The sequence below is a fragment of the Amphiura filiformis genome, chromosome 8 (assembly GCF_039555335.1).
Source record: "Amphiura filiformis chromosome 8, Afil_fr2py, whole genome shotgun sequence".
In the NCBI taxonomy this organism is placed as follows: Eukaryota; Metazoa; Echinodermata; class Ophiuroidea; order Amphilepidida; family Amphiuridae; genus Amphiura; species Amphiura filiformis.
This window is the reverse complement of record NC_092635.1, coordinates 4,779,593-4,792,172: the sequence shown is the minus strand read 5'-3', so window position 1 is coordinate 4,792,172 and position 12,580 is coordinate 4,779,593. Positions and strand designations below refer to the sequence as shown.

At 37.2% G+C, this 12,580-nt stretch overlaps 1 protein-coding gene across 2 annotated transcripts in view; it reads left to right on the top strand.

Annotated features, from left to right (window-relative positions):
* Nucleotides 1-12,580, top strand: part of LOC140158524 (aquaporin-3-like) — a 36,060-nt gene that overhangs the window by 19,484 nt on the left and 3,996 nt on the right. For both annotated transcript variants that reach the window (XM_072181642.1, XM_072181643.1), the window contains exons 3-5: nucleotides 4,433-4,559; nucleotides 9,309-9,446; nucleotides 12,148-12,266. In XM_072181642.1, coding sequence (XP_072037743.1) covers nucleotides 4,433-4,559; nucleotides 9,309-9,446; nucleotides 12,148-12,266 — 384 coding nt within the window. The remainder of the gene's footprint in view (nucleotides 1-4,432; nucleotides 4,560-9,308; nucleotides 9,447-12,147; nucleotides 12,267-12,580) is intronic.

Genomic DNA, 12,580 nt, shown 5'->3' with positions numbered 1-12,580 from the left:
CACCTAACGCTTTATACAATGAAAAGGTGAAGAAACCCGGGTATTCGTAGGTAACATGAGCGATTTAACAATATCTATATTGAGTTTAGAGGTTTAAATTTTGTTATTATGGTAATGAATTAATAAAATGGTAGTTTTAGATCTCTTTCAGATGGTACGTCCAAATGAATAAATGCTATTACCTTAGATCAAACAAATTGTGATGCTTTTAGCAAGATTTTGACTACTTCATTTTGATATACAAGTAGTTAATCAGCAATTTTACATAATAATAATTGTTGAATGAATCCGTATGTGGGTAATAATAGTGTCCTGGGGTACCGCTTAAAGTTTTTGACAATTAATTTCCATTGGTAGGGACACTTCATTACACATGTCATGTATTATGCTGTATTCGTAAATAACATTTCAGTATTTGTAGGTAAGAATTAGACTTTTGGTGGATATCGCAATCAAAACTTCATTTTATAAAGCACTTTGAATGTATTATTTTCTTTATGTGCGTTTATTGATACTTAAGACCCTATCATGTATTAATAATGTCGGTTCACAGCGGTTGAAAGAGGATTGAAGTAAGAAACAAAGGCACTAAAGTGACTTTAATTTGCTTAATTGCACACAAATCGCTTAAAACCGTTATTGCAGACTTGTGAAGTCCATCTTGGAGTCAGTTACGTCTTGTGGCCTTTTGTTTGAGGGCAACTACAATTAGCTTTATACCAGGGTCCATCACTGTGTTGTCTAGATCATGAGACAATGAGAACAGTCGTTTTTTCCATGGTATTCGTAGGTAACCTTAGCGAAAACGTCAAAAGTTACCTTCGAATAAATCAATTTGGACACAAATTACTCAGAACCAGAAGGTCGGTAAACATTTAAAATGAAGCACACATGTCAGTTGACAAATCCAAGTATTTATCCCCTTCTAATCTTCTTTGAATCTGATTTTTCTTTCAAATGACAAGACCGTCGTCTATTTCAGTACATATTTTTCAACAATTAAGCCGTATTCAGTTTTGCATGGTGGGCATGTATGTGAATTCGCAACTTTCATTGACATATGATTTGATAGCAAACATACAGGCCTTCGTTATGTACCAAAATGGGCATTGGCATGAATGGCGGTGTTTCACAATACTGTCATGATGTCAAATTGTATTCGTAGGTAACATTCGGTTACCGAAATTTACCTACGAATACTTGCTTTTATTGTTAACATCTCAGAAATATTTAAACGCAGGCTATTGAAACTTGGTAGAAATAAAGAGTGTATTACCCTGCACCTATTGCTTAACTATTGTTTACTATTCTCTCAGTTTGTAGAAATGACACAGCTTTTAACATGTATTCGGAGGTAATGCATATTTTTTACCAAACCTACCTTTGTGCCATTTAGTATTTCTGGCAGCTAAACACAATAATAAAGATGTCTGAATGCAATGCATTTCAGTATTGGACATATCAAAGCTTGTATCAATTGCGCATTTATTAGTTATTTCCATTTTTTAAAGATATATCTAGTGTTATGAAAAATTGTATTCGTAGGTAATGTAAAAAATTACCACTCAAAAAATTACCACAAAAAATTCATAATTATGTACAAATATGTGAAAAATTGAACAGGCAATCTCTGAATACACTCCTTTCAGGAAATCAATTTAGATTCAGTCCAATGACTTCTTTTCATAACTGATTTAGATGTTTTTAAAAATACTTTAAGAAATATTTTGAAAAAATGGGTAAAAATAGCATGTTTTGGGGTCCCTGTGTCTAAGCTTTTCACAGAAGGGGTCTTATTATATATGGCGCGAAGCGTATGATCAAGGCGAATAAACACAATACAAAAACGAATGCCAATTGATCAATACTTTTAAGTTATGGCCCTGAACATGCCGTGTACACTTTTCGTTGGATTCGACCATATATCCGCTCATGCATGACTGTTACTTATCGATAAATACAAGTTTGTATCTTTGTCTTTCAAAACACACAACAATTCGTATTAGAGTATCTTTAATAACGTAATCTTATTTGCATAAAGTCATTGCCATATATATATATACACTGACAATAATTGTCAACATTGGCGGGAATAGTTGAGGAACGTGTGTAATAAGGAAGCAGATGTAAGTACCAAAGCAGTTTACAAACCTTGGTATGAGGTGCTTACTTACTTGCTTATGTCGACTTGTCTAGTCGGACTCCGCTCATTGCTCTCCACACAACTCTGTTCTGCATGCAGTTCCTAATGTCTTGTCTCTCTAGTCCAGTATCCTCGATTAGTTGCTTAATGTAGTCCTAGTCCTTCCTTGGTTGTCCTCTTGATCTTTTACCATGCGTAGGCTGCCACAGCAAAACTCTGGAAGCTGCCTCTGTTTCACTTCTGGCACAGTGTCCAGCAAATCTCAGCCTTTTTGTTTTCAGCCTTTCGGAGATTGGGGAGAGATTGCCGTACAGCTCCTTATTGGTGGTGTGCGACTGCCAGGTAACATTAAGTGCTTTTCTCAGTAGTCTTGTATAACAGCCATCAAGCGCCTTCTTAAACTTTGATGTAATTGTCCAGGTTTCTGCACCATACATCAGAACTGATTCGACTGTGGTCATGGTGGTGGTGAAAAGCTTGGTTTTAAGATTTCTAGGCAGGCTGCTCTTCCATATCCTGTTCATGCTGTTGCAGGCCCTCCATGCCTGGGCTTTCCTGATGTTAAAATCCTTTTCACTACTGCCAATCCAAACCCCAAGGTATTTGGTAGTCTGAGTATATTCAATTGATAAAAGTGAAAGAAGAAATGTATCCATCAACAGATGAGGAAAGGGACCGTCTTTGAACTTCATCAGAAATAGGCCTTGACGACAAACAAAAATGGTGTGAAAATCGTGAGAGAATAAACTAAACAAGGTAGAAACAAGAATCAAAATCATCTCCAAAATGAAAGTTTCAAATTTTATATTTGTTTCAAAATGTTGGTAGTCTTGGCACAATTTGGCCTTCAGACAAGAAAAAAAAGACCCATTATATCACATATTCTAAAAGGACCTATGAACTCTGTGATGGAATACTCAAAAGTTTAGTACTACTGCATACACTTTGGACATTTCCAAGTGTAAATACGTAACATATTTTTCGCATAATCATTCGGATATTTATCAAGGTCTCTAAAGCTCATGCTTTCTTTGCCAATTAATATCGCTCAGTACAAGTTTGTATAGTTTGTAAACTATTCGGCATTTATTACTGTTGACCTTTGGTTAAAATGTTAAATGTTATTGGCACTTAAAACGCCAACGATTTAGATTACGCAGTGAGATTCGTGAACCTAAATTCAAACATTTCTTTTGCTACATGATCGATTAAGCTTACAATGGAACTATAAATGACTTTAATGTGGAGCCAACCTGATGGACTATAAATTTGTCGAAATATAAAAATCATTCATTTAAATATAAGAGAGATATAATAATATGGAATTGTCCAAATTTTGAGACACACAGCTCTTTATGAGTTTCTGCTAATTGGCAGCGTTCTAGTTCTTTTTGAAAAAAAAAAAATCGGTTTTTTTCCATATGCACAATCCTATCATGTATTTCCTTGCGGAAAATATTGTCTGTGTATGAATAACAAATTAATGTCTAACAGCGATTGTTTCTAACAATTATATTTCTTTAATGAAAAATGTGCAAAATACCGATTTTTCACTTATTTGAATGAATTTCCAGAGAAAAGTTCGTAAACAAAATAACATGTATGACATGCACTGACACATGACATTTCTCACACATGATAGTTGGTGTAGGTCATGTTTACATTTCAACAGGGGCTAACTAAAAAAGGTCGCTATGAGATCCCTTAACGATGTAAAGGAGTGAAAAAAACGAAGAGTGAAAGAGTGATCTGATAGACCACTCGCCAAAGAGTGAAAATATAAATCTTTGAAAACAAGTGTATGAAACATGAACTGAGAGTAAGGGACCGTTTACAAACACTTGTTGGGGGGGCTGATGCAAAAAAAGGGGGGCTGACAAGTTTGGACCCTCCTAAGGGGGCCTGAAAAAATGACCACAAATTTTCCTGGGAAAATTGAGTTTATATGCTTTTCTATGGGGTTGACCCATAATTTTCATGTCAAAAAGGGGGGGCCTGAAATTTTTGAGGTCTGTAAAGGGGGGCCCGAAAAATTTTCGTGATGAAATTGTTTTTGCATCACCCCCCCCCCCTAACAAGTGTTTGTGAACGGCCCCAAAAGTTGACCGTATTTGTATTCTAAAGGTGTGAAATGTCACTCTTTTTGGAGTGGTCCTCAAGATAACTCAAAAAGGTGGATTTTCACTCTTACATTTTAGAGAGATGTCAAACATTCAGAGTTAGCAAAAACGTGTAATAATCAAAATTTTGTGCATTATCTACATCGCAATTTATTTATCATCCTTTCAGATTTTCGGCAATGGCTCAGTGGCTCAATCAGTGCTCAGTAATGGCAACAGAGGTGAATTTTTGTCTATCGATTGGGGATTTGGAGTAGGATTACTTCTTGGGGTTTACTTCTCGGCTGGAATTTCAGGTAACATACAACTCTGGTGGTATATGAGATAAAAGATATTACCATACACTGACCAGGTGTTTGGGATAAGGTGTCGGTTTTTTTAATGTTGTAAATATTTAAATCAATGGAGATCTTTATTTGTTGTGTAAAATGATTAGTTACACTAGAATTATGGCACGCCCCGTCGGACATAAAACGCCGAGTTCTGAAAAATAGCCTCCAGTTTAAAAAAATGACGCCGAGAATGAAAAAAATGACGTCGAGAATGAAAAGATAACGTTGAGTTTTAAAAGATAACGTTGCGTTTTAAACTACGACGTTGAGTTCAAAACGATGACGTTGAGATTGTAAAACCAACGCGGAGTTTGTAATTCATCGTCCGTCCTCTGAATCTCCCTCATAATATTTGCTACACTCACCATACATTCTTCTATTTCCGCAATTGCAAATGACTAGCTATTTGGAGCCTGTGAACATGGTCAATCATAAACTAAAGTGGGCGATTCTCGACGCGAAAAAACCTGGCCACGAAAAAAATCTGGACGCGAAAAAAACTCGGCGTTACAAACTCGGCGTTGGTTTTATAATTCTCAGCTTTCATTTTTGTTTGTTTAAAATGGACGTTATTTTAAGTTTAAAACTCGGCGTTTTATGTCCGGTGGGGCGTGCCATATAGAATTACATGTAGGCTGAAACCATAATACAGAAAATCTGGACCAATACAAGTGGTCCAGCTCCACTGAAAACAAGAACATAACATGAATGTGGATGTAAATGATTGACCGTAAATCGGAATACTGATTGATGATACTACAGTGCTCGTCAAAAGTGATGGGACACAGGGTAATGTTAATGACCTTCCCACCCCTACATTTCCCCATCAATGTTGAATACTCCGATGCTGCTCATCATAGGCTTAGGAAGGTTTTCAACACTGGGGGGCTGACTTGAAAAAAAAATTGTGGGGCCAGACTGGGGGGTGCGCGAGGGGGGTTTCCTGCCCCAGTCAGAAAATTTTGCAAAATATAGGTCACAAAGACCCCTTTTCTCTCTATTTTATCGCAATTTTTAAGTTCACCTAGGATTATTGGGGTGGGGGGGGGGGGTGGGGGTAGGGCTGAAAGGTATTCCAGCCCCGCACCAAAATTATTGAGGGGGCTGAGTCCCCTCAAGCCCCCGGTTCCTAAGCCTATGCTCATGATTGTGCGCTTCTTATAGTAGCCAACAACATTGATTGGTGGGCAGGGTTAGGGAGGGAGGTTAGGGAAGGGTAATAGACTTGGCACCAAAAAACGACATTTCATCACGTTAAAATAACGGAAATGTGAGTGGCAATTATACACTCAGTAGCAAGTTTTTCCATAAGTGTCGTAACACATTTTGACGTGCATTGGGAGAGAGGGGAATATAGCAGGGTACATAGGCTATAGGCCTATATGGGATAACATGATAACCTATAAGCCTACATCATCGCGTACCGTTTATCACTTTATGTGTTCTGTATTGTGGGTTCCAGTCCATTTCATATGCGACGAAAAAGCGCTATTATGGTTACCTGTTCCCAATTCAAATGCTATTTGCACAGACACCTGTAACCCATCCGCATATTAGTTTGGCAGTGCCAAAACATTACACTAATCATATACATGAAATATGGTTTCATAGATATATTATAGGCCTACCGATTATTAAGTATATCAATATTAACTGCAATAACTAGAGGGCCTATATAGAGCTATCTGATAGCCGAATGTCCCATTTCTTTCAAATAAAAAGCAAATTGAAGCTGACATTTCAAAGAAATACACTTATTTTACCATTTTACAAATTCAGTGTCTCAGAATAGAAATTTAAATAGAATGCATGGTCTTTGCAAAAAAGCATTTGACATGGCATTTTGTACGTGTATAAACATGGAGCATTCTGCTCTGTGATGACTGATACTAGATTACGTTGATCTACTCTGGCCATTCCACCTGCTTTTTTTTTAGATTTTCTCCCAAAACAGTTTCTGGTATTTCTGACTGTTATTTCTGAATGTTGATCTTTAGGACTGATCTACCGACTTGTGTATATTATTATGCATTGGCCGTATAAAATTAATGTTTTGGTTCTCGTCCATATAGATGATTTTCATGAATTGATGAGCGAGGGAGGTTTTTGTTTCCTTCAGTGCAAAATTAACATTGTTATAGTTGTTTTCGGTCTTTTCCAACAGTGCTCGTGGAAAGGAGGCTCCTTTTCTTTTTCTTTTTCAAATGTGAATTCTGAGGTCTTGAATTTTTTGACAAATCTTTAAAAAAACACCAAAAAAACCAAAACCAAAAACCGAGAACTAAACATTAATTTCTTCGGCCTTATTTGCAAATGCTTGCGGCCGGTGATTTTTATACTGAGTGACCCGTACCTCTCTTGAGAAGCGATATCTGCCAAGATAAACTCAGTTTTGTTTTACATATTTTTAAAACAATTTGAAGAAATTAAATCTTTTGCCTAAGAGCGTAATATCAAACTACTGTAGATCACGTAATGGGCTGAACTTGCGCAGTTCTGTATGGGTATGCTTGTCAACTCGTAGAACAGAAGTATGGAATAGGGAATAGTAGTACTAAAAAGAATTTTGATGAAATGAAGGGGCAAAATGTGTCACATCTTGGGGGAATTGATCCCATCAAAGAATTAGAGACCGTCTTGCCTGACTTGGGAGGGCTATAGGTTTTCAGAGATCGTGTTTCTGTTGCAGGTTTAAAATTTTAGCGTTACAGGGAAATGTGGTGTCCATATTATAAACATGATAACAAACGTATTATGATTTAGGTCTTCAAAGGTAATAGGTCAACGAAAAGAGTGTGGTCAAACCTGAGGCACTGCATCCCGAAGAGACATTTGTGCACTTAGAAACACTTTGTTGCATTTATCACATTCAGATGTAAACATCACAACATGTTAAAGGCATTACCCCATGTTCCATATTTTTTTTTTATATCAGATTACAAAACATAAAAGTATGGTTTAGTAAAAGCAAAAGCGAGCAATCAACATTTGACATTTTCCCATGTGGTAGATAGCCCTTGCATGTCACGAAGCATTAAGTTATGGAGTGTCATTTCAATATAATATCATGTTTAAGGGCTCGTGTAATAATTATCTGTTTTTGAGATCCAAATAATTATAATTATGCAAACTGTACATAGATATGGGGCTGTGCAATAATTATAAGACCTGGGGGAGGATAAAACGGGGGAGTGGGATCAGAATTTTTAGGTACGGGATGCAGCGATTTTTGGCAAGCCGAAGTGGGTGGGAGCAAGCGATTTTTGGCACACATTCAAGGGGCATATATGCCGCTTGAGTCCTGATGGGACCAGGCTGCAAAGTCCAATATGGCGTTGTTACTTTCACGGTGAACCGAGATAGACTATACCCCTTTTGACTTGCCAACAATCTCCCCCTTTCTACAGTTTTGTCCCCCTTTCCCCCTCTTTTTGCCCACGGGGCACAGTGTAATTTACCCATTACCAACTTCAAAGTAATGCGCCATATTGCCTTAGCTCCAAAGCTGCAGCACCCATATTTATCCAACAGTCAAATATGTTGAAAAATCACTCATGAACTTTCATGTTTATTTATTTTTCAGGTTCAAATTATTGTTAAATTATTCAACTGCTTATATTTACCCCATAACATATTTGAGATTAAACATTGACTTTGTTTTATATTTTACACCCTGCTACGATTGGTACACTCAGTCAGCAATACGAGTGTTTATGTATGCAGGTTGTTACTAACAGAATCCATGCGTGCATAGCTGACCCCGTCCCCCCCCCCCCACACACACACACCCCGGCCATGCGAAAGATGGATTTTTAGTGTCACAAAAAACAAAAGATCCGCCAAATTTGCAAGAGATCCGCCTCACAAGCTTCAGCGCATTCAACGCTACGATAATATACGGTGTTAATTTAAGATAGACATTGACATTCATGATTACAAAAATTAAATATTTGCAATTAAAAACTCGTGTTTTTGAACGATTTTGAATTTTATCATTGAAAATGCAGCGACAGAGGATGATTTCACTTCCCAGCAAGTCTTGCGGTTAGCACAGCTGTGTGAGTGAACATGACACCACTGCCCGCCCACTGCATACACACGTGCATGGTTAAATTTGAATTTGGACAGATATATTTACAGTAAAAACACCTTCATAAAGTTGGTCGATTTCACATTTTATGTTATTTACAGAAGGTGTAATTTATCCTTCATGCATACATCACTTTAGATCTGAAATCGACCAAGTAATAATGACACACGGGCAATTCTAAAACAACATCTTTTGCACAGAATTCAATGGGATCTGAAAAGTAAAGTGGCAGTGGAAACTCTAGTGATAACACTTTTACAGTGCATGATGGGGCTTCCTTAAATCATCCTCTGATGCAGCGATGACATCATTGGGTTAACGATTTTCCAACTGCTGATTGGTTGTTTGCGTCACTGTCAGTGATCTGTGCATGCACGGTACGGTCCGTACAGAATGATTTTTCGTATGGGTAAAATACACTGTACGCGGGGTGGGGTTGAGGATATAGCCCTAACTTGGGTTTAGTAGAGATATATTATAGGCCAACACCAATTCCGTGCGTATTTAGCGTTTAATTTCAAAAGTTTGACTCACGCGTAGCTTTATAACAAATTGCCCATCGGGTCCTTTGAAATATACCATTTATATACGTTTATTTTTTTTTAATGTGACTCGTGTTTCAGGTGGCCATCTTAATCCGGCAGTATCATTGGCAATGGCGACATTGGGTAAAATGCCTTGGAGAGCGTTGCCTGTTTATGCTGCTGCCCAGTTTTGTGGCGCTTTCTTTGCTTCAGTAATTATATACGGAGTTTATGCTGGTAAGTTGTTTGATTGTAATAGGACCAGGCTCAAGCAAAATGCCAAAGCCAAGCTGAAAATTAAACGTTTATCAGCATGCTGGCCTGATGAAGAGAAAAAAGAAACAGAAGTGAAGAAAAAGAGGAAGGAAAAGAAAGGTCACTCCTATCACCACCACCATGACCACAGTTTCTCTAATTCTGTGCTCCCAACAAAACAAGTGTAGGCCCTAAAATTTTACTCCTGGCTCTTGGGTCAAGAAATAAGAAATTGGACATACTGACGTAATAATTAGTGGTCAGGAGGGCTAGAAACCCTAGTCCTCAGTCAGATTCAAGACCTGACCCTCCAGCCCCCAAAAAGTCAGAGTTCTTTCTTACTCCCCGGACTTGAGGGTACCGTATAGCCTACAGGGAGAGTATGCTCTGGTGAAAGCAAATAACAACAAAAACGACCATTTTTGTGGCGTAAGTGTCATTTTCCTGTATATGCGTGGATTCCCCTTTCTAAAACGCTGCTAATTCCCCAATAATGCCGCCACAATTTATCATGTAATTTGTCTACAAGTTTTCCTTTTCACAATTCTCGTTGTGCTCTGGCACCTCAAGCTTGTCAAAGGAATAAATACCTCCCATGCAAGCCAAATGATATAATAAATCAAATTTATTACATTTCAATAATTTTAATGACAGGATGATGCATTGCAAAAATCGGAGATAACAACAGTTTTATCTGTAAGAAGATCGATGAGGAATTTGACAGCGCAGTAAAGATGAAAGTTTATTTTTTCAACATTGTTTTATTTTGGAAAAAGAACGTATCCAGCGACAATTTTGCACATCATGCCATATATCTTGACATGTAAATGACACTTTTACAATTCAAACTTTTATCACAATCATCAGCTGCAGAACAAGAGCCCTGAATGGATTAGGACCGGGAACAGATCGTTATTCCGAAGGACCGTTATTCCGAAGGTTCATCACTCCAATGTTTTGAACCTTCGGAGTAATGATCCTTCGGAATAACGAACATTCGGAATTACGACCCTTTGTTATACAGTCCTTCGGATTAGAACCAAGGTTATTATGTACCCTACTCTTTTAGAAACTGACTGCGATGAAACAGGTGTACACATCCATTTGTTGGTCGCACTCAGTTGCAAATGCTTGATGCGTGTTCTCCGAATGACGGAATATTCTCGTGGTTCATTTCGCTGCGTTTTTTCAGATTAGTCCAAATGATGCGATTTTAATAATCCTTAAACGCCACTAGAATCTTTTTTTTTCAGTCAATACATCACAGCAATAAAAATTGTCTGCCGCTTGTAGTATTTCTGTGTGTGATAAAAACTACGAAACTTTTTCATGATAATAGTTCATTAGTTTATAAATGGCACATGGAAACTTGTTTTGAGTTGTAAAATAGAATTACACATATTTGCAAGTGATACTATTTTGCCATAATCACTCATCACACATTTTGTTAATAGCTATAAAGGAAAAGGTTAAAATTTGGGTTACGGTATGAGGTTCACGAAAGAGATAATAAAGAGTTATTCCGACACATTGTCACAAATTAATTGTTCCTGTCAATTGTTTCAACAAATCAAATAAAATACTCCTGACCTTGCTATATTTATTTCAAACTTGATTCACTGAAGTATGGCAACGCCTTCTGATGGATAAAAGTGGTCAAGTATCGGCTTTTTGAAGGCATCAGTTTACAAAAACGTCAAGATATGTAGGATCAGTGCAAAAAGTGTTCTGACGGGTGACGTGTCTGATGCGTTTAAGCATTGCATGACTTTCGCTCATATCAAGATTGGGAGGTTTTAATGGTATCATCTTAATGGTATTCATCTTTATAATGGCATGAATGGTAGCTTATAATAGACACTAAACTTAGCAGTTCCATTACTATACTCTTAAAAGCATGGCATATGCATATACGTTGAAGCCCCTTTCCGCATCGTTAACGCCGATAACAAATAAAGGGATAATTTGTGGATGGTTTGCTCGGAAATATAGCAAAATGGTTGGAAGATTTTCTTTCAGTGCATACATAATACATCCATTATTTTCTAGTCATTATGGACAAAATGACACATCCAAATGGAACGACGACACGTAGATCCACGTTTGTATACCGTATTGCATGTATGTAGAAATTTCTAAAACGATAACTTTAGGGTTAACGCGTTGCTAAAAGCTAATAATGGGCCCAATGGCTTACTATGTGGACCAATGTTGATTGGATCGAAATTGGATCGATTGAGCCCATATTTATTGGTGGAGCTATGAGTCGAGTCCAATATTTTTAAACTCATAGCGAGACCAATAAATATTGGGCGTAAAGCATCAATTTTATCATTATTATGTTTTGGATCCAATATTTTCACACACTTGGACTCATCAAAACATAATAATGCATGAAAAGGCAGGTGCGATTTGAGGCATTTTCTGGGAATTTGGAATGTTCTGAGAAGATTTTAAACAGAATAATTGATTAGGGAAAAGTATACTGATCAATATGCCTTTTGTTTGAAATAAATCTGACATGCACAAAACCAAAACACGTTTATAACATTTTGTAACACATTTTTGAGTTTCCTGGGATGTTGTTAGTTTCTTTTCCATGCAGATACAGTTATTTTATGATTCTCAACGATTATTCTAACGCAGTTGATCTACATTATTTTTCACATCCATGTTTTGTTAGATGCTATCAACGCTTTTGATGGAGGCGAGAGAATGGTATCGGGACCAACTGGTACTGCTGGAATCTGGGGCACATACCCACAGGAGTTCCTCACACTTCAAGAAGGTTTCCTCGATCAGGTACATTTTGAATTAGCTTGTGTAGGGATCGAATATAGAAGTAGCTGAAACATCCATACATTTTTCTCTTGTGTTTACTCTAAATACTCTCATGTGTTTACTCTTTGTGTTCATATGTTTACTTTGTGTTTGGTGTTTAGGTGTCATATACCTTTACTGTGTAAATAAAAAAATTAAACACCTTGCAGTGTTTAAAAATTGTTACAGAAACCCTAAACACTTGGATTTACAGTGTAGAAGGCGTGTGATTGAAACATGGAACGGACTTCCTATAGTCTTTCCCATCATGCATGATCTGGTAATTGGTTCAGTTG